General features: G+C 34.9%; 3 protein-coding genes across 7 annotated transcripts; 1 reads left to right on the plus strand and 2 right to left on the minus strand.

The window, feature by feature from the left end:
• The first annotated feature begins 1,922 nt into the window (after positions 1–1,922).
• On the plus strand, positions 1,923–4,657 carry LOC123204550 (protein OCTOPUS). Of its 2 annotated transcripts, none has more exons than XM_044621277.1 (2): positions 1,923–3,623; positions 4,329–4,657. In XM_044621277.1, exon 1 carries the CDS (start codon positions 2,020–2,022, stop codon positions 3,619–3,621), a length of 1,602 nt encoding a protein of 533 aa, XP_044477212.1. In that variant the 5' UTR covers positions 1,923–2,019; the 3' UTR covers positions 3,622–3,623; positions 4,329–4,657. The 2 variants fall into 2 exon arrangements, with proteins under 2 accessions (XP_044477212.1, XP_044477220.1); XM_044621285.1 differs by lacking the exon at positions 4,329–4,657 and adding an exon at positions 3,924–4,293.
• Positions 4,658–9,014: 4,357 nt separating this feature from the next.
• Positions 9,015–12,009, minus strand: LOC123209001 (protein NRT1/ PTR FAMILY 8.1-like). Of its 4 annotated transcripts, none has more exons than XM_044626703.1 (6): positions 11,978–12,009; positions 11,739–11,804; positions 11,108–11,300; positions 10,807–11,024; positions 10,096–10,649; positions 9,015–9,980 (listed from the first exon to the last, which is right to left on the minus strand). In XM_044626703.1, exons 2-6 carry the CDS (start codon positions 11,766–11,768, stop codon positions 9,146–9,148), a joined length of 1,830 nt encoding a protein of 609 aa, XP_044482638.1. In that variant the 5' UTR covers positions 11,769–11,804; positions 11,978–12,009; the 3' UTR covers positions 9,015–9,145. The 4 variants fall into 4 exon arrangements, with proteins under 4 accessions (XP_044482638.1, XP_044482640.1, XP_044482637.1 ...); XM_044626705.1 differs by having other exon boundaries at positions 11,108–11,272; positions 11,978–11,997; XM_044626702.1 differs by lacking the exon at positions 11,978–12,009 and having other exon boundaries at positions 11,739–11,949.
• A 642-nt stretch (positions 12,010–12,651) lies between these two features.
• LOC123209002 (protein NRT1/ PTR FAMILY 8.1-like) lies at positions 12,652–15,349 on the minus strand. Its single transcript, XM_044626706.1, has 4 exons — positions 14,994–15,349; positions 14,701–14,918; positions 13,893–14,446; positions 12,652–13,729 (listed from the first exon to the last, which is right to left on the minus strand). Exons 1-4 carry the CDS (start codon positions 15,145–15,147, stop codon positions 12,895–12,897), a joined length of 1,761 nt encoding a protein of 586 aa, XP_044482641.1. The 5' UTR covers positions 15,148–15,349; the 3' UTR covers positions 12,652–12,894.
• Positions 15,350–22,458: the final 7,109 nt, after the last annotated feature.

Below are 22,458 nucleotides of genomic sequence, written 5' to 3' on the forward strand. Positions count from 1 at the left end.
AAAGGGCAACTGCTGTGTCCTTGGCGGAGTTGACTTGAACCTTTTTGGACACATCTATATAGTTTATTGTATGTTTGGGCTGCTTGGGCTTTGACTAGCATTATGTGTATAAACAGGGAAAAAGATAACTCCTAGTATAAATTTTAGATCAATTTCAAAAATATATTTATAATAAATAAAAATTTTAAATATTTATTTATTAGCTAATTATTATTAAAAATTTTAATTTAAAACAGAGATAAAATCATTATTTTATTTATAAACTCTAAAATCTTAAAAATTTATATAATTTCCTCTTTTTAGTTAAAAAAACTAAAAATCCTCACTTCATGATTAAACTTAAAAAAATTCACTTTTCTCCTATTTCTATGTTTTATCTTTGATAGCTTAGGGAATTTGATAGGTGATCGAGAAGAAGCAACGGTCTTCTTCGATGAAAGACGACTCTTTGTTGTCTAAATCGGGAAGAAGCAACGAAAGATAATACTTCATCTTTGTGGGTGGTTGTCCTTCTTGGTTGGATCTGGAAGACGAGTGAAAAACACCAATCATCGGGAGAAATGACAGTGATTGAAGTAGGGAAACAAACTCTAGGGGTGAAATTAAACTTTTCAAATTTTAAAAATGAGGTAAAGTATTAGTTTTTAGAACCTAGGGAAGGAAATGATATAAATTTTAAAGTTTTAAGGTTTATGGATAAAATAATGATTTTACCCTTACTTTTAATTGAAAATTTTAATGGCAATTAATTTATAGAAAAGTGTTTGTGTGTTTTACCTATTGTGGATATAATTTTGAGATTGAGTTAAAACTTAAATAAGAAATAGTCATTCTTTTATATAAATAATATGTATAATTTTATATAAAAATAATAATATATTATTATATAATTAAATAATTTTAAATTAAAATAAAAATAATATCAATTATATGATAATATATTATCTTATTTCGAGAAGAACACTACACTCTTGATGTTTCAATCAATTATCATCTTATTTATGTGGATTGATTTATGTATGGGGTAAATCAATATAGGGATTTCAAAAGTTATCATAAAACCTTATATTTACTTATCATTATTATGTTTAAAATGCGCATCATTTCAATTGTGCATTGTGATCATCAAATGCTAAGCTTCTTTCTTTATTAAGCTTAAATAATGACTTTTAACACGCTCAACACATCTCATTATTAGTTTCTTTTATTTCGCGAGAAAATTACTTTAATTTTATATATAAATAATAATTTATTATTATATAAATAAATAAATTTAAATTAAAAATAAAATAATATTTAATTATATAATAATATATTATTATTTATACACAATATTATATATATTATTTAAATACATGATATTATTCATTACTTCACAAACTTTAATTATAATTGACAGATTAACAACCTACCATAATTACAATTTATTTCACCTTTAATGCATGGCTTCTACGTAATCTAACAATAATTGTAATTAAGATTTTACTAATCTTTGCTAATCATGATTAAATAAATAAATAATAAAATTATGTATATAAATAATAGGTATAATTTTATATATAAATAATAAGTATAATTTTATATATAAATAATAATATATTATTATATAATTAAATGTTAATTTATTTTTAACTTAAAACTATCTAAACATGTAATAATATATTATTATTTTTATATAAAATTATATATATTATTTATATCTATAAGTACTTATAAATAAATATTTCATGTTTTTAATTTATTTAAGTATTAATAATTTAAATGCTTCACCCTTCTGTAAACATTTTCACATTAAATTATTTATTTAAAAAAATAATAATTCAATTTTAGGTTTTTTTCGTACTAATAAAAATTAATTACATAATTAATCTCCATCTCCGGAGGAGGTTTAAGCAGGGTTTTTTTTTTTTTTTTAAAAGGAAAAAGCTTTTTGTGTTTTGTCATCCATCATCACTTAGATTTCTTCTCTTCTAGTTCTCCTTGGATGAGCCCACCACTACTCGCTCTTCACCACCACCAATGACTCTCCAACAGCAACAATCCCACCAACGCCACTCCGCCTGCGACCGCCACCCCACTACCAAGCCCATCACTGGGTTTTGTGCCACCTGTCTCTGCGAACGTCTCTCCAGCATGGATTCCTCCGCCAGCGCCACTCCCACCTCCTCTGCAACTCCTCGCCTCCGCCGTACCAAATCTTTCTGCTCCTCCGACCCAAATGTAACCTCTGCCTTCGCCTCGGCCTCATCAGCCTCTGAGCCCCGCCGCAAATCCTGCGACGTTGAGCCGCGCAGTACTCTCTCCAACCTGTTCAATATAGACGACCAATTAAAAAACAAGCAAATCTACGGCCCCACTCGCGCCAGACCCACGTTAAAAGAAGAGGAGGAGGAGATTAAAGTTTGTGATGCGTTGTTTGAAGATGAAAATGAAGGCGAGTTTAAGTCAATGAAGGAGTTCATAGATCTCGAGTTTGAACGCAAGAGGAGTCACGTGAATGGTTTTTGGGAGACGGCTTCATTATTTAGCAAGAAGTTATTAAAATGGAAGCTGAAACAACTGCAACGAAGGAATAAGAAACAGAGCACTGAAGAAGATGATAATAATAATAATAATAATAAGGGCAGTGAGAGGCCAACAACAGAGACGGAGATTCAGTCCGACATTGGGTTGTACGGATATTTCGGAAGAAGATCTTGCGACATTGATCCGAGATTATCGTTTGATAATAATGTGAGGCACTCGTTTGAGGAGCCCAGAGCTTCTTGGGATGGTCATTTGATAGGAAAAGCTTATCCGAAATTGATAACGCCAATGGCGGTTGTTGAAGAGAAGGGTAGTTCGGGGAAGGAGGGAGATAAGGATAGTCCGGGTGGATCTGAGCAGACGAGAGATTATTATGGAGAGTCTTTGAATATACATAGGCGAAGGAAGAGTCTTGATAGATGTAATTCGGGTAAAAGAGCGAGCTTTGTTGATGTTGATGAGGTTAAATCAATATCAAATGCTAAGGTCTCTCCTGAAACTGTTGGTTTGTTTCATGGGGCCAAGTTGTTGGTTACGGAGAAAGAGCTTAGGGATTCGAATTGGTATTCGATTAAAGATTACCGCGCAGATTGTGTTGAATCTGATTCGAAGAATGTTGGTTTTGTGGATGGAGGGGGTAGTCAAAAGGGGTTTAATTATAAGAAGTCGTTGAGTCGGCGCAATGTGTGGAATATGTGGGGTTTAATACAGAAGAGAAGTGAAAGTAAATGTGGAGATGAAGGGATTGTGCATCGTGTGGTTGATGGAGCATTAGCTGAGTCATGGCAAAAGATTAAAAGAGAGGCGAATGGAAAACCAAATGAGACTGTTAGAGAGAAGCTTATTCGGACTTATAGTGTTAGTGCTAGGAACTCTTTGCAAGTGGATGGCATTGATGTCGAAGCTAAAGATAATGGTGGGAGGAGAAGAGATGAGATTCTGCTGCAGAGGAACCGGAGTAGTGCCTTTTCTCCTAACAACCTTGATAATGGCTTATTAAGATTCTACTTGACACCAGCGAGGAGTTACAGGAGAAGCAAATCTGGAAGAAATAAGGCAAAGACTTCGCAATCTGTGACCTTGAATGGCTTGTAAAGGTGCATCAGTTTTTCTTCAATGCAATATTTGGTTGTTGTAAAGATATGCTTCTGCCTATTTCTCGTAGTTTTATAGATAAATAGCGCATCATATTGTCTCCCTTTTTCTGTTAAGTAATAACGATGCAGTTCAAATTTCCTGTTATTGTTGATGATTTTTTGAGCTTTTTTCTGCCTGAAGTATGAGATTGTTTGCTGGGTAGCCATATCATAGGTAGTTGGAATTTTCTATAACTTGTTCTAAACTAGGTTTGGCTGGTCATGTGTCGGAATTTTGAAATCAAAGTAATTGTTTTGTAGGATGCAAATAGGCATCTCGTGGTATTAGTAGTGGTGCTGCAGGTTGGCCTTATTATGGAAAGTAGTAAAACATTACTGTCAAGCTTGAATGCATAGCAAACCATTGTTTTTGATGCAACCCTGTATCTCAACATGACAACAGAACTACATTTCCAGAATGTGATTGTTATTGTAAGGGTTTCATAAAGAATCTGCTTGTTTCATTGATGATTTGAGATAGTGAGTGTCTCATCACTTTGTTTTCAGAAGTTGCAGAATCTGTACCAAGCAATCCTTATCTCTTTCCAGACCAACTACTTAAAGTTCTTTATAGAAGGATGCTTGTAGAGTGTAGTTTAAATTGTGTTGTAGTTATTGTATGGAGCACTATATAAACTGTCTGCTATCTTTTTGTGAAACTTGAAGGACGTGCACCCTGCTGCTTATTCCTCCAGGCTTATCCTCCGGTGTGTCTATATTTTGTGGGCTTATCAGTTTCTTTTAGTAATCGTGGTTGGTCTTCAATGGTCAGAAGAGTTTAGACGGTGCCAAAGTTAATAGCTGTGAAGCCAGAAGAGCGTCTGAGCTGAGGTTTAAGAATTAGATTTTGTATAATGGTAACTTTGAGCTGGGGTAGTCAAGTCTTTGCCGTCAGATTTCCTTCTATGAACTTTAGCTCAGTCTCATACATACTGGCAATTTCTGTCCTTTTGTACCCTATGACTTGGAAATTAACCAGCTGATTTTGTTTTTTATGACTGAGTAGAACAAATTTCTAATTAGAAGCGGCATAAAATTATTAAAATCTCAAATATAAGATATGAAATTTAAATTTTATATTAAATAGTATAAGTTTTTAGTGTATGATTTATGACTTTAACTCTCTAATTTTAGCAGTTAATTTTGGAAATGTGTTTCCTCATGTTCATATCAGAAATTAAATTTTTGTTTACAACTATACTTTTAGGTCCTTCCCATTGATAATGATTCTAACGCCTCAAGGGACCAACATACCATTAAAGCTGCTAATCCAGCATCTTAGGAGCTTTACTCTTCTACGGCCTGTAATTTTCAACATTAACTCCTGCCGTGCGCTTTTCAGGTTATTTATAGCATTGCACGTACAAGGCTGAAGGGAGTGTAGTCATTGGAATAATTGAATTGCCAGTGTAATAATATAAACGGCATGGCACTGCTGTCTTTAGTTTGCGTGGCTCTCTGTAATTTCAGCAAGAGCCTGCCACGATTAGACCACTTTTATTACGGCTTTACGTATAGTTTTAGCTGTTATTAGCCCTTCTGGCATTGGATTCTTTAAGATGCCCAGAGACAATTGGCCATTGATTGCTTGTCCGCTGAATTATTTTATTACTTGTCGTAAACAATTGAGTTGAAATTTCTGCATAAGGTCCCATAGCTCTGCAAACCACTGCTCCCTGAACGGGCAGGAGAAGCGTTGTGTTGTGACTTGAGTTTCCTTTAGTCGCTATGATAGGGCCATTTCCAATTTCAAGTAAAGCCTTGCTTCCGGCAGTAGTAGTCTTTTCTGTCTAAGCCTACTTATTCGCTTGGAATGATTTAAGCAATTCATAACCTGAAAAAGTTTCACAGTTTCTGAGGCCACTTTTACTATAAAAACAAAGGCAACATCGTTGGGTTCTGGGTTTTCTATTTAGGCTTCTTGAAATCCCTCGCGAGCCCTTTTTGTACGGAGATGAAATGGCTGGTCAAATTTGTTGTCCGATGGCTCGTTGAGGATTTTGGCCAAGTTCAGCCCAGTGGATTTAGAGTTTCAATTTCAAAATGACATGTAATGTTATAGGGAGTTGATGAAGATTTGGGCCGCTATCTTTAGATAGTAGTTTTGAGAGGCCAAAAGATTTATTTCTACTCAAGGTTTGCTGTAAAGATAAATTTACACTTGTTTTAAAAAACTAAACACCTATTTGTTTTTAAATTTTTATTAGATTTTTTTATTAAAACTAAAAGTAAAACCATCTTTTTATCACTAAGTTATAAAGTCTCAAAATTTTATATCTTATTTCCTAGTTTGAAAAATTAATAATTTTTTTTTAAAATTAAGTTTTAAAAAGTTCTCATTTTCCCCCTAAGGTTTCGAAAACTAATCTAGGGAATGAACAATGTTTGGATGATGAAAAAAAGGAATATTTTGATCTGGCAAAAAGAATGTCGTTTGGACGACACTTCGTTGTCTAGATTTAGGCGATGAAGTGTTGTCATTCGTCATTTAGACGATATTTTATCATTCAAATTTGAAAGATTATTTAGATAACTCTTCATTTAGATTCGAAGGTGGTAGTAGAAGAAGAGAGAGACGACAACAGTTTAGGGTGAAAAGAGGCGATCGTTAGAGATGAAGATGGTGGTTGAAGAGATGAAGAAAAAACCCTATGTTTGAGAAAAAAAATTTCAAAATTTGAAAATTTTAAGTAAGAGTGAAGTGTTTTAGTTTTTAAAACCTAAGAAAAAAAATGAAATAAAATTATATTTTACAATTTTACCTCTATGTTTAACTGAAAATTCTAACAAAAGTTTAAAAATAAATTAATGTTTAAACGTTTAAAACTTTGTGGGTGTAAATTTGTCTTTACATCAAACCTATTTTTGAGACGGTATCATCCCCATTCCTTCCCCCAACACCACGCCCCCTTCAATATAATTTTATTTCAATAGAAGGAAAATTAAAATTTTAATTGTAAACAAAATTATATATATATATATATATATATAGAGTTTGGGCATGGATTATGATTTAAATAAATAATTTTGGTGTTTTTGATCTTGAAATAAATATAATTTTAGGCCCAATTTCTGATCCTGTTCAACTTTTTATTCGTACTTTCTATTATATTTAACAACTCACACCCTCACCACTGGCTTTTTTATGCAGACCACCGCCCTGCAACCAACGGAAATGCACCTAAATTTAGCACACTCAGCTTGCCTGCCATAGTTCAGATTATCTGGTATCCATCAAGCTTTCCATTTCTATTACTTACATGGGTCACAAATGCTGACGAGCAAAGAGCTCAAAAGTAGCTCCCTACTGCATTTGTTGTCAAAGAGCTGAGCTCCGGCTAGCCATGACATCTGAGTGTTTGTCTCTTATCTGATTAAAATTCCTTCTCCATTTAACTTAAGAATAAACTCTTAGTAGCGGTCAATGATTAGCGAATAAACATCTCTTTAACCCTCAACCTGTAGAATAAGTATTGATCAAGAATATTTTCTTTTAAAAACTATGAAATAAGAAACAAAGATCAAATCTGTTATGATTGTAAATTATTAAATATTAAATAAATCTTTCATATTATCAAAAAATTATTATTATTATTTTTTTATAATTACAATTGAAGTATAACTATTTTTCTATCATATCAGACTTATAATGGTAGAATTATTAATTGAATCGGGTAAGCTTGATACTCGATTGTTTGATACGAAAAAAAATGAGTGCTTTTTTTAATTTTTTAAATTGAAGGGGTAATTTATAGAGTTAGAAAATTTGAGATCCAAATGGTTAAATCTAAAAAAATTTTCAGGCATGGGCTTGAACAAGCTATACTCAATTCAATTGGCTTAATTGACAAGTCTACATAACAACGCTCATCAAACATTAACTGCTACACTGTCCTAAACAATTACTTATGTAACTTTAAATTCCACTATTTAGAATTTTAAACGAGGAGTAAAAGACGACAGACTAAACACTTGACAACACAACCAATTACACTGTTACGCTAATCACACGTTGGTATCTTTGTATTATTTTACTCTGCCTGCTTATGGTACCCTGTTCACCTATGGCAGAATGTCAGCTTCATCAATCCTAGAAAGTGAAAAATTTTCAAATATGAGCCACATTTTAACATGATTGCAGTTGTTAAAGACTTGCATAAAAATATATATGGCCGAGAAGGTGTATAGTGTCATGAACTACCAATCACGAGCACGATAGAGTGCTACCCCAACGGAGGCTGCGCATGTGCAGTCCAGTGCCAACCTCGGTTTTAACAGTGTCCAACCCAAATCAAGCTTGTGAAAATGGGTCTAAGTTCAACTAAGCTCCAAAGGAATGAGATATTTGTCGGGGCAGACATCTAGAAAGCTAAATGGCAGGGTGATATTTTGGTGTGCATACTCTAAAAATTTATGGGATGGGCAGATTTTTCTATGCACAGTGTGCAGTCTAGGTTCTCTAGCAGATTTTTCCAAGAAATGTTCCAGGACAACCTCAGTTTTAGCAGTGTCCAACCCAAATAAGCTTGTAAAATGCAGTATGAGTTCAACTAAGCTCCAAGAGAATGAGAGAATTGTTGGGAGACATCTAGAAAAATAAATGGTAAGGTGATATTTTGGTGTGCATGGTCTAAAAGTTTATAGGAGGGGCAGATTTTTTTATGCACAATGTGCAGTCTAGGCACTTCTAGCCGATTTTCTTTTCTAGATTTTTTCAGGATATTTAGAGACAAATATCTATATATTTTTAGGAGATGTATCTAGATTTTTAGGGAAGATATCTTCATCTTTTGTGCTTATAAATACCCAAGTGTATAGCACATTTGTAACACTTTAAAGAAGTAAGAAGTAACACAACTCTTTGTGTGTGTCATTTCCTCGTACATTTTGCTCCAGCCTAAATATATTATTAATTCCTCTCCGCACCTGGGATGGAAAAGGGTGACTTAGCGTGAGTTTTGCTAAGTGCCGCACAGGACAAAAGGCAACTTCAAATCCTTCTAAAGGGGCTTTAACCATATCTGTGAATGAAACCTACTTGTGTTGAGATAATGGCCAAAGAGTTAGGCTGCTTTGACACAATACTATCTCTACAAAGATTGAGAATCCAATTGCTTACAGTGTCACAACGATTATATTATAAGCTATGCTATCCAGGAATCAATTGGGACAGAATTTATGCAACTATGCAACATCTGGCCCATATCATGAATGATGTGATCCCTTTGGACATTCTGCACAGGCTCTCAAAAACAAATTTGTCAACCTAAAAAATGCTTTCTTTTGAGAAAAATATCTTTTCTGTTGAGTCCTAGAATGGTCTGCTTTCAAAACTTGACACGCTTTCACACATATTAAACAGACACATTTGATATTTCTCTTAGCAGCAGTCTTTGAACAAACTGAACAGCTGAACATACTTCTTATTCATACTTACTATTATAATCTTTAAGAATTACTAGAGTTGGAGATTGGATACTTGATCAACGCAGGGTTCCCACTGGCCTTTTATATGTATACCACTTTGCAACCAAGAGAAATGCACCTAAATTTAGCACGCTTAGTACTGCCAATAGCCAGAAGAAGTAATCGAGGTGGCCATAGTTCAGATTATCTGGTATCCATCCAAGCTTTCCATTTCTGGTACTTATATGGGTCACAATTGTTACAAGCAAAGAGCTCAAGTAGTTCCCCAGTGCATTAGTTGTCAAAGAGAGAGCTGAGCTCAGGCTTCTCATGGCATCCGGCGCCTGTTCATAGAAGAACTCTAGTTGGCCAATGAATGTGAAAACTTCTGCACATCCTATAATGAAATACTGGGGAACTTGCCAAAATATTGAAATGGGAACTTCCTCAAGCCCATAATAATTGTGCCTCCTCACAATTTTAAGTCTCACTATTTCTAATGTTGCTGCTGCTACCATGGCAAGTATGGATATGAAGAGGCCAATGCCCATCCGCTGCAGCTGCGTTAGGCCATTTTTGTGGCCAGTGACTTTTCTGGTAACTGGGACAATGATTCTATCATATACTGGGACCCAAAAGATGACACTGAGGGTGTCAAAGATGGAGAGTGAAGCTGGTGGGATCTTAAAGTTAGAGGAGCCAACACGAGTATCCATAGCTGCACCCTGCAATACAAATAAAGTTCCCATTTGATTATACACTGTTGAGATGATGATACCAGTGGCCCATATTGGGAGCAAACGTATGATAGCTTTTAGCTCCTCAACTTGAGTCACAGTGCAGAGTTTCCATGGGTCGTTTGTGCCCTCGGTATCATCAGATCGTGTTTCCACTGCTGCCTTATCGAAGAACCTGCAGATTAAGAACAATAGAAGGGTAACTGAAACAAGGAATAATTGTTCCATGTGAACATATTTGGAAGCAAATGCATACTGAATAAAATTTGAGTACTAAAATATATTCTAACCTGAGATCATTTGTGTGATCAAGCTTGCGACTGCCTTTGATATTGGAATCAGCATCTGCAGTCTCGTACAAGAGAGACTTGTCTTCAGGAACTTTAACTTGGTAGTTCCTAAATGATGCCACCACAACCTGGCAGATGCGTGTGAGAGGGCTGCCTCCAGGTTCTTGGTTCCTGTAAAGCCGGGTTCCTGAAAAGAAGCTCAGCAATGCTATTGCCATGGCCACTGCTGGGATACCAAAACCCAACCCCCAGCTTACATTATCTTGTATCCATACCAGGAAAGAACCTGCAATAAGAGCACCAACGTTGATAGAGAAGTAGAACCAATTGAAAAAAGAACTCTTGCTCTTCTTCTCAGACTCATCAGCATCATCAAATTGATCAGCCCCGTATGATGAGACACAGGGCTTTATCCCTCCAGTGCCAAGAGCTATCAGGTAAAGTGCTGTGAAGCACACTGCGCTCTGTGCATCTGTTGCATGACACTTGTCTTTTGCATAACAAGTAGGCTTGAGGCCAGAAACAGATGCCGAAAGTGTCAACAGAGTCATTCCCTGTATGAAAATGAAACATACAGTATTTAGCTATTGAAGACAGTGAAAAAGCAAATCCTTAGATCCCTGTGAGTAATTATGAAACACAGCTATAGCTTCACCAAGTTACATGTGTGTTAGCTAAAACATATTAGAGTTCAATGTGGGAGAAACTTACAGTTACATAAATGCTTGAGAAACAGGCAATCGTCCAATATCTTCCTAGATAAGCATCAGCAAGAAATGCTCCAATTAGCGGAGTGATGTAGCATGTTCCACCCCAATTTGAGACATTATTAGCAGCAGTTGTGTTATGCTGACCCAAACGATGCTTGAAATAAAGTACAAGGTTGGTGCTCATTCCATAGTATGCCAATCTTTCACAACACTCAGTTCCTGTTGATTAATGCCAAAACTTATGAACATATTAATTTTCATGATCATATTCAGAAGTTTTGTTACAAGTACTGTACATATACCTAGTATGTAGGGGCAGGCCTTCCAAGTTCCGGTTTCTGTCTTGTTGGCTGGATTTCTGTGGTAGTCTACCGTCCCATCCTTCGTGTAAGTGTCTTCTTTTTCCATGGCTTTTAAATTAACTTTTGTCTGCCTGCTTGTACTTTTTCTGGGGATCCACTCTGAAACTGCAAAACTTGATGCACCATTAGTACACTAAAGAAAGAACTGTTAGTCCACTCATTTTTTTCAAGAAGATGATTATGTCACAGATGAGACCGCAAAAACTCATTAAGCAGTGATTTTTTGTTGTCATTTGAGCAAACAGTTGGCATAGCTTGCAAAACTGATTAAACAAAATGTTCAGAATTTCAGAATAAGGCTTCTTTTCTTGCTCCTGGGCAACCATATATCTGAACATCAAGAAGCCGAACCAAGAAACCCAATCTAATGTAAATCCTGAAGCCTATCAATAAAAGTCAAAAATATCTATATTGTTGTGAACTAAATAGAATTGGAAGGAATTAACATATTCCACATCCTTGAAATGGAAAATATATCCTACAAAATTGAAGTTCGAAAAAGAATACTTTCAAAGAAACCACCCATTCAAACACAAAAGAACTGATTTTGAAAGACTGGAAATCATCTTACCTGATCCTTCACCAAGTTGATGCAATGCATCCAGGAGAAGATGTTCTCAAGTATGAAAAGCACTCACTACAGACATCATAATCCAGTATACCATTTATCACCACAGATTCATAGCCACAAAAAAATTGGCCCAATACTAATCCTCAATGTGGAAGAAAGTAACAAGAACATGTAGATGAGTTGCTTAAAGAGTTGACTTGTAGCAGTGAAGGAAAAGACATAAGGAGTGGAATGCTTACGTGGATATGAATAGTAATTTTTTGCAATAACTGCAAGTCACAATCCTGGGCAAACAAACAATTTCAACCTCGTTAGAGCATAAAGCTAAAGACAAACTGTACTAAGATTCAAATGAACAATTTTCCTACTAAAACTGAATGTTGTTGTTGAAGAAAGTATCAAATATCTGTGAGCAAGAAGGTGCAGACAACTTCAAATGCTCTTCTAAATTCAAATACCTCGAAGTAAGAAAGGCCACTAAATTTGTGAATGGAAATAGCTTTTGTTCGTACCTGAGAGAGAGATTGCTTAGCTCAAACTAAGCTGCTTTATCCCCAATATCTATATAGAGACTTTGAACCAAATTTCATTACTTTATCACAATTATTATATGGATCACTATGCTATCAATTGGGCCATATCATGATAAGTGATTTCTGCATAAGTTAAGGTTAGAAGATGTCCTCTGCTATTTGCTGTTTTGTTTAATGGTCAAACATGAATGTTGCCATCCCTTTGGAGCTTCTGTACTAGGTCTCCGTCTTGTTCCCATCTAGTCTCGATCTGGGGTTGAAAACAAGAAACTTGACTATGTGTTCACACAGACTAAAGAGATATATTTTCTTATTGTCTCTTCTTTAGTTAGAAGAAGACATTGATTTCTTTTGAGCTGAAAGTCAAGGACAAAATCAAATTAATGTAGATTTGATAACTCTTACAATTCAGCAGTGTTATTAATAGAATCATAAGTATCAAGCATTGCTATTCATCAATACAAAATGGGATAATGGAATTTGTCTAATTTAGAACATACACTTTATTTTTGTTACATCATTCAAAGACACAAATCTAAAGAGATTCCTTTCTCTGCAGCAGATTTTTTAGCAGACTGAACGTATTTACATGTTTTAACAATGGCGTGAAAGTTGATATACTATCAACGAAGAGTACCCACTGTCCTTTTATATGTATACCACTTTGACACTAAAATAAAAACTCCCAGGTTTATTACACTCAGCACCGCCAAGAGCCAGAAGAAGTAATCAATATGGCCATAATTCAAGTTGTCTGGTATCCATCCATACTTCCCATTTCTAGCAGTTATAGCAGTAACTATAGTTACAAGCAATGAGCTCAAGTAGCTCCCAAGTGCGACAGTAGTAAGTGCGAGAGCAGAGCATAAACTCCTCATGGCATCAGGAGCTTGTTCATAGAAAAATTCTAACTGCCCGATAAATGTGAAGACTTCTGCACACCCTATGAGGAAATATTGCGGAACTTGCCAGAAAATTGACAACGGCACTTCGTCAAGTTCATAGTAGTTATGCCTTCTCACCATCTGAAGTCTTATGGACTCTAGAACTGCGGCTGACACCATAGCAAATATGGATATAAATAGGCCAGTTCCCATCCGTTGTAGTTGAGTTATGCCATTCTTGTGACCTGTGAATTTTCTTGCGACTGGCACAATGATTCGGTCATAGATTGGAACCCAAAAGATGACACTGAGAGTGTCAAAGATGGAAAGTGATGCAGGTGGGATCTTGAAGGTAGACTTTCCAACATATGTATTCATTGTGTCACCTTGCAAAGTAAATAAATTGCTCATCTGACTGTACACAGTAGAAAAGACAATACCAGTGGCCCATACAGGAAGCAATCTTATGATAGCTTTTAGCTCTTCAACCTGGGTCACTGTGCAGAGTCTCCATGGGCTTACTGGACCTTCGATGTGGTCTGATTGTACGTCTACTGCTGCCTTGTCAAAGAAACTAAAATTCATAACATGCAAAAAAATTAATTTTGTTAGCTTCTTTTATACAGGATTAGATTACCACTGGGTGCATTGGAAAAATGCAAATGACACCAACAGAAAACCAGCATCTGCTTCTAGTCTATTCAACCGTCTGATATATAATCAGTCTAGGAACAAACCTAAAATCTTTTGTGTGATCGAGCTTGCGGCTTCCAGTGATATTAGACTCTGCATCAGTAGTCTCATATAAAAGAGACTTATCAGCAGGTATTGCAACTTGGTACTTTCTTATGGATGCCACCACCACCTGACAGAGACGAGTAAGAGGGCTGCCGCCAGGTTTTTGGTTCCTGTACAATCGACTACCTGAAAAGAAAGTTATAACGGCAATTGCCATGGCTGCTGCTGGAATGCCGAAACCCAAACCCCAACCCACATTATCTTGTATCCAGACAAGCAAGGAAGAAGCAACAAGAGCACCAATATTGATGGAAAAATAAAACCAGTTGAAGAAAGAAGCCTTGTGCTTCTTCTCAACCTCATCAGCATCATCAAACTGATCTGCTCCAAATGATGAGACACAAGGCTTAATCCCCCCAGTGCCGAGTGCTATAAGGTAAAGTGCCACATAGCAGGCTGCCTTTTGTGCTTCTGTAGCATGGCAATTACCGTATGCATCACACGATGGCTTTAGGCCAGGTACTGACGCTGTCATTGTTAGGAATGTCATCCCCTGTGAATTCAAAACTTTCCATTGTTTACTAACAACATATTTTTTTTCCAAAAAAAAAAAAAAGACAAAGCTTGACGCTGAAGCTCATGTTAACACTTCAGAAGAACTTATGCACTAAACATAATTCTAAGATAAGATTAAGTTCATCAAATATTCAGCAAACAATAAATTCATTCAAGTAAAAGTAGAACAAGAAGAAGATTTTTAAATATATAAGCAGCAAGATGCTAGTGTTCCAGTTGAGTAGAACTTACAAAAACATATATGATTGAGAAAATGGCAATAGTCCAATATCTTCCTAGGTATGCATCTGCTAGAAATGCCCCAATCAATGGTGTGATGTAGCATGTTCCACCCCAGTCCGAATTGGTTTTAGTAGCATTAGCACTGCTCAGTTTTAGACGATGCTTGAAGTAAATCACAAGATTGGTTCCCATCCCATAGTATGCCAGTCTTTCAGCACACTCATTTCCTGTCAATCGAAAGCTAAAACTTATTAGCATATTCCACAACCAGATCCAGTATCATAAATGAACATAAGAAATACCTAAAATGAAGGGGCAGGCCTTCCAGGTTCCAGTTTTCTTCTTATTAGCTGGATTTCCCCTGCAATCTACGGTCCCATCCTTCGTTAAATTGTCATCTTCGAGCTCATTTTTGCTTAAAGTTCCATTTTTTGTGTTAGAATCATCTTCCCCCATGGCTTGTTAGTGACTTGTGTGTTGGCTTGTTTATATCTCTATTGAAAATTAGACTTCAACCTAATTTATTTCCAGGATCAAGCAGCTCAGAGATTAAGAACAATTAAATACTTCACAATAAAATCCTGTTTCTTTACTTATATATACAATGTAAAAGAAGTGTGGTTTCTGATGTGAACATAGGAGCTGCATAATTTTCTAGGCAGAATTCACGGAGAGCCAATGGGATTAGTCAATACTAGATATCAACAGGCCAGTAGCCACTGAACTGGGTCTGGACCCAGTAATTGTTTAATCTTTGAATGAGCTAATCTGTTGACTGGAAAATTAATATAAGAATACTAATGAACGTGGGGTTGCTTAGCTAGACTGTTGACTAACTTACTACATGGGGCATGGAAAAATGTGTGGTAATGAAAACAGACTTAGTTTGTCATCCGGTACAAGTTACAGATACAGCAGGCAAAATTAAAGATTTGCAAACTAGCTGAAAAGTCAGTGCTAAGGTCAACCTTTTCGGATTCCATTATGAAGAAATATGTCTACGAAAATTTTAAAGGTCTTAAATGTGGGCTGCTAATTTCAGTTTCATGGTCGCACCATGTTTATATTTTACAAGTCTTACAATTATTTCTATGTACAAGAATCATACTAAATATTTTGACCAATAACTTCACCATTGAATTTGAATAACCATATTCACAGAAAGCAAACAACAAGAAAGCTGCTAAAAAGTGATTTTAAAGAACAAAGAGAATATCACTAGTCAGATTAATAAGTACCCAAAAACAAATATATGAATCTGTTCTCTTGATTCTAACCTTGTATTATAATTTCAGCCCAAGTGAACCAATGCAAACACCACCGTTCCTTCTTTCCTTAGAGAATGAAAGATCTTCAATTCACAGTTGTTTATTAAATACTGATAACAAAACGCCAGCTCAATTTGAGCTGCTTCTTCAGCAGTTTATGATCTATGACAAATTGAATCTTGAGTTCAAATTGATGAGATTTTGTTCTCACTATATGGGAAACTACGTTCTCACTTGTTTGTCAATTGGGATCTCCGTGACGTTGGGTGCTTATAGTGACCAATTTTGGACATAAAATAATGTGAAGGCCCGTAAGAGAATAAGATCAAATACCATTGTTTATATAGTCAAGATTTGTCGCTTTGTTTGAAGAGATATTCTATGATAATAACAGGAAGAATCTACTGGCCCAATGGAGATAATTAGCAACTGGAAAAAAGAGAAAAGACCAACTAAAATTCTACTCCAAAATGACAGAATGCTTTTTATAAGGAAAGGTAGCTGTCCATTTGTTTTTAATGTTTTGTATTGTTCGTGTGGTTGACATTGCCAGGCAATTGTTTGCTAGCCTTTGTCCCTTCTTCATCTTTATTATTCAACTTAGGTTGCACGCTCAAACTTTGATATTAGCCAGAATATTAAACGTTGTGAAGGCACAAGGTTCCTCTTCAAAAGTCTTTCAAGTTTCTCTTCAATTCGCTTTAATCAAACTACTATAATTGACAATTCTTATAATGTATAAATTCTGATAATGGATCTACTTCCATTTAGAACAAATAGTTGAAGAGATTGCTTTCCTTGCAGCAAACTCTTTATACAGACTGAACTCATTTACATTCAGTTCAACAATGCAGTGGAAGTTGCTATAATAATCAACGAAGGGTACCCACTGGCCTTTTATGGTAGCTTTTAGTTCCCCAACTGAGGTAACTGTGCAGAGTCTCCATGGGCTTATTCAACCCTTGGTGTGATCACACTGATGCTTGAAAATTGAGTACTTAGGTTTACCCGCTTTCTAGAAACCTACGTTCTCATCGTATATTATTTATGTATATGTTAAATATAATAAATATTAGTATGAGTCACAAAAAAATTGTTGGAAAAAAATCTCTCAATTTTTTTTTTTTGGGATAAGAAATAGGGTGGGTATGATTTCATATTCTAGAACATAATTCTAGGACCTGTCTAAGTTGATCAAAGATGCATGAGCACTTGAAAATGAAATCATATCAATCGAAACAATTAATAAAGTACATCCCTTTAATGTCTGACACCAAGAAGAGTTTAAGTATACTAGCAGCAAGATGAGTCAAACTTGATTGAGAAAATGGCAATAGTCCAAAATCTACCCACCCAGATATGCATCAGCTAGAAATGCCTCTGAGTGATAAAGAACTGGTCGTAGTAGCATTAACACGGGTCAAGTTTAGACTCTGCTCGAAGTAACACACCAGATTGGCAGCCATCCCACAGAATGCCAATCTGCAGCACATTCATTTCCTATCAATCAAATGCTAAAACTTGTCATCAATATTCTTCCCATTGCCAGATCAAGTTTCCTTCTTATTTGCTGGATTTCCAGGGTAATCTACTGTCCCATCCTTCGTATTATCGTCGATTTCACCCATTGTTTAAAGTCTCACCTCGCCCATGGCTTCACAGTGATTTGGGTTGGCTTGGTTAATTTTTCTCCAGCGACTTTCCGAAACCAGAGCAAATATCTCTATTGAAATTCAACCCAACCAACATCCTGGTTCAAGCAACTTAAATTAGAGATAAATAGTAACATTTCCTGCTAGAATCAAATTGATTCTCCAGTTCAAATTGATTGAATTTTATTACCACCATATGGGAGACTACTTTCTCACTACATAAAATAATGAGAAGGTCCAGGCAAGAATACCATCATATATCAAATCAAGCGAATAACATTTGATTATAGGATTAGAACAAGAGAATAGTGGGCCAGCTGACGGGTATAGCATTCTTCTCAAAAAATGCCAAGGAGTATTTTTGGTAGTTCATCTCCATTTCATCTTTCTCATTTAACTTAACTGCCACGTTCAAACTTCCATATTAACTAGAACATGCAAAAATTGTAAGGAGCATTTTGCCCATTTTAGAAGGAGTGCACTGCATGTCAGGTATAAGGTTCATCTTCATTGTTCTCTGATATCTCTTTCCCTTTCTCACTGACCAAAAAACTACAACAAACAGATTCTGACAATCTAAATTCTACATAATTGCTGAAACCAATCCTCCCTTTTTCTTTCTCACTACTCCACATTAGAATTCACACAAACAACTAAAAGTATAATGGAAATGCTTTTCAATCTCAAAACTCAAAGTAGAAAAGTAAGTGTTACAGTAAAACTCTATAAGCATTTTATGAGTTTGCATTTCACTTTCTCTTCGATTTCTATTTAGAGAAATAGTACCCGCGTCCACTTTTAAGTACTTAATTATCTACACAGATAATATATTTATCACGAGTGCCTAATTAACTCATTAATGTTCTTACCAATGTTACCTATAACCCCAATTAAAAAGATTAGATTCTGTTATTTATTTTCTTTACATTTTGTTCATTTTAATTTAGGTTATAGCAGGGTCATTGGTCTTGTAGTTTACCATATTTTGATGTACTGTTGGCATTATTTTCCTGAAATCTGACATACCATTGTGGGTTTGAAAAGGATTCTCTTTTGTTCAAGTTCAACTGCTTTATTCATAATCTTGTAACATAATGCTTGTTTTATTGAAATGGATTTTTACAGAAAATTAAATCTAAATAATGCTGCCTTTTATAGTCTTTTCATTAATGGTGTTTATAGAGAATTGGGTACATACAGTCCTACCTCTAACTCTTTTTGTTTATATTTATAGTTAAATTTTGTCAAAAATAAAAATTATCTTCAGATGGGGGCTACTGAAACAAGAGATGGCAGTGAAAAATTTCAGCCGCATTAAAAATTGGGCCATGAAATTCTGTTACCAAACCCATCATTATATGGGCCTGGGATTCTTATTAAAATTAAGGGCTATTGTTCTGACCTCTCTTGAGGTATGGGTTTAAGTCATCGGCACCCCTGAGGTCTATAATACTACCTCATAGTTCCCTTCACATTTAAAAAATTATCCTATGCCCACCTCTCAGATGTTTTTTAAGAGAAATCAATAAATAACCAAAGGCAAGAATCAAGTCTTGAAAGAAAACACTGTAGCCTTTGTTTTCCAACAACCATCTTTCATTTAAACAAAGTAGGTAATAAAAAACAGATGTCATTATGTTGCATGTGCTTTAGCTTTTTCATCAAATATTGTTTCTTTCCTTCTATTTTTTTAAGCTAATAAAGTATGTTTATTAGTTATAAGTTATAACTAACATTAATTGAAATAAATATTTGACTAAATCACATAATAAAATTCAAACCAAGTTCAAAATGTTATAATATAAACAATTAATAATCTTGACTCAAATTAAATTATAATAGGTATTTCAAATGGTAAAGGAAAAAAAACATTCCAATCCAAAGTAGGTAAAAGAGAGAGTGAAGCTTGGAGGTAGAGGAAGGTGCTATTTCATTAGGGTTTTTTCCTTTCAACTCTACTAGGGCTTTGTGGGTGTTTAGTCAAATTCATCATAAAGTATATTTACTCAAAGGTATTGATGGAAAGTTGTATTTCATGTTAATTATTTTTGTTAATAAAAGGTAGAGAGGCAAGGCACAGAACAGTTTCTGAAATGTGACGGAAAGTTTGTGATGTTATTCCATACTTTTGAGATTAGTAGCCAATCAAAATTTCTGAAAGGTGGAGGGCCAACTGACCACGCTTAACTCCACTGGATCCGCCATGTTTGAGGTGCCTTTTACAAAAAGGCCAAAACACTATTTCCCACCCAAGGTTTGATGTTTTCTCAAGTTTCCACCCTTTAACTATGGAAACACCAAACACCCACCTATGACCGGTTAGATTTAACAAAACCCTAACGGTGGTAAATTTAATCTCATTTTCCCCCCTAAAAGTTTAAAAACTAATATTTTTTTCCTAAGCTAAGTTTGAAAAGATTACATTCCCCCCCCCCAGGGTTTATTTCCAAACCCTTTCACTTTCTCCGACGCCATCACCGACCGTCTTCTCCTCCCGACGGTTTCTCTTCCACCGACGGCCGCCCTCAACTCTTGTACTACGCATCCGACGCAGAGAGAAGTCGTCTGAGAAGACGATCGTCTTCCCAGATGAAGACGACTCGTCTTCCCAGACGACAACGACTGGGAAGACGAAGAACTTCGTCTTCCCTGACTAAGTTCTTCGTCTTCTCTGACAAAGTTCTTCATCTTCCACGGCTTCTTCGACTCCGATCGGAAGTTCAAATGGGAGGAAAGAGTTCACCGAAAGGACAGGAAGCTTCGGGAGGGAGAGGCCGTCGGCAATGGAGCCGGAGATTTCAAAACGAAACCCTAGGGTGAAACGACGATTTTTTAAAACTTAGGCTGAGGGAAAATTTTAGTTTTTAAAGTTTAGAGGGGAAAAATAGATTATATTTTAGTTTATTTTTAATATTATAGCAAAAATAACGATTTTACCCTTACCACCGTTAGAGTTTTGTTAAATCTAACCGGCCATGAGTGAGTGTTTGGTGTTTCCATAGTTAAAGGGTGAAAACTTGAGAAAACATCAAACCTTGGGTGGGAAATAGTCATTTGGCCTTACAAAAATATCCAAAGCTCAAGAGAGGATAAGGATAATAACCCTTCAACTAATAGTTTTAAAAAATATATATATAAATAAACCAACAACAAAGTATGGTCAGAATAAACAAATTCTGAATTGATAAACAGAAAAGACAGTCACAAGAAATTAATGGTCACCTAGAAATTTGTGAAGTAACACGATCGAAAGCGATATAAATGACCCTCATGGCATTAATTTGGCAAAATATTTCTCTCATAATTTTCATTTCTAAGTACTTTTGTGTGCTCTCATGTGAGTCTTAATTTACTTAATTACTCCCTACATCTTGATTACATTGAATGCACATGCTCACAACCAAATGTTTTAAAAATAATAAACACATTACTTCCAAGCATCCCAACAATTAACAAATCAAAGAAAAATACCAACAAGTTTTGTTTTTCAATTATTAATATTTTAATGAAATAATGAATCACAAGATTCCACTAGATTGAGTTAAGGACATGCAATTTATTATTTATTAATATTTTCTTTTGTTTTGGTCAATAATTGAATAGAATATATAAAATCAATTGAAATGGGAATCCTTCTAGAAAGGATAGTTCACATGTGTCTATTAAAATTTGTAGTTTTCTGCCACATTTCTCGATGGTGCTCTTCAAACCAATGAAAATTGAAGTGTGGCTCCCCGTACTCCACTCACCCTATAATATTCCCCCTTGTATCAATTGTAAAACAATAGAGATATAACTTTAAATAGGTATAAGTTCAATAGATAATTATAATTTCCTTAATGCATATATAATGGAATTAAGAAAAATAAAAATAAATAGCACTATCTTTACTAATAATGAATATAAATTTATACACAAATAATAATTTATTATTATATAATTTAATATTTTTATCTTTAATTTAAAATCACTTTATCATATAATAACATATAAAAAGATATAAAAATTATTATCAACTTTATTTATGGCTTATTAAAAAATTTGTTATTTTCATATATAAGAATATATATTCAAATAAACTTTAATCACTTATTTATGAAAACTGATATAATAATATATGATTAAGTAATGTAATTACTTTCTTTTCTTCACTTCAAATTTTTTTAATTATATATAATCACATAAGTTTGTACGAAAAAAATAGTAGTATTTGTTTATATATATAACATTACTATATATATTTTTCTAAGTTTGTATTAATGAGATTTTTCATCACAATTGTTATACATTAAATTTAGATTCTTGTGCAAGATAGGTTACGATAAGTGCATTGAGGATCAATCGATTAATTGTCATATACACTATGGTGATAGAAGATAGATACAAAGAAAGAATTGGACATTAAAGCGTTTTTTAGCATGATTCGGTTTACTATTTAGAGTATACGTTCATGATTAACATATTAATGCCTTTAGAAGAATGCTTCCAAAGTGTGAATACAAAGATGACAATGCAATGTCATGTGTAGGACTCGATTTCGGACAAGAATTCATAAGAGTATCCTAGCATGGAAGGAATAGCAACGAGTAGATAAAATTCTCTGAGTAAGAGATGTCTATCTGCGCGGACTTCTCTGGCTGGTTGCTTCTATACTCCGCGGGTTGCCCGTGTAACATATTGCATATTAGTTTTTCTTCAATTATTTTTGGTATTTTTGCTTCATCATGCATTTGAAAATTGTTTCAGAAGAAATCGAAACTTGAAATTGAAAAAAAAAAAACCTCAAACAGCTCAGCTGACTGATCGACAGTTTAAGCCCTAGGGAGATCTGAATATATAATTAAGAA

This window comes from Mangifera indica, chromosome 2, assembly GCF_011075055.1.
Source record: "Mangifera indica cultivar Alphonso chromosome 2, CATAS_Mindica_2.1, whole genome shotgun sequence".
NCBI classification, from domain to species: domain Eukaryota; kingdom Viridiplantae; phylum Streptophyta; class Magnoliopsida; order Sapindales; family Anacardiaceae; genus Mangifera; species Mangifera indica.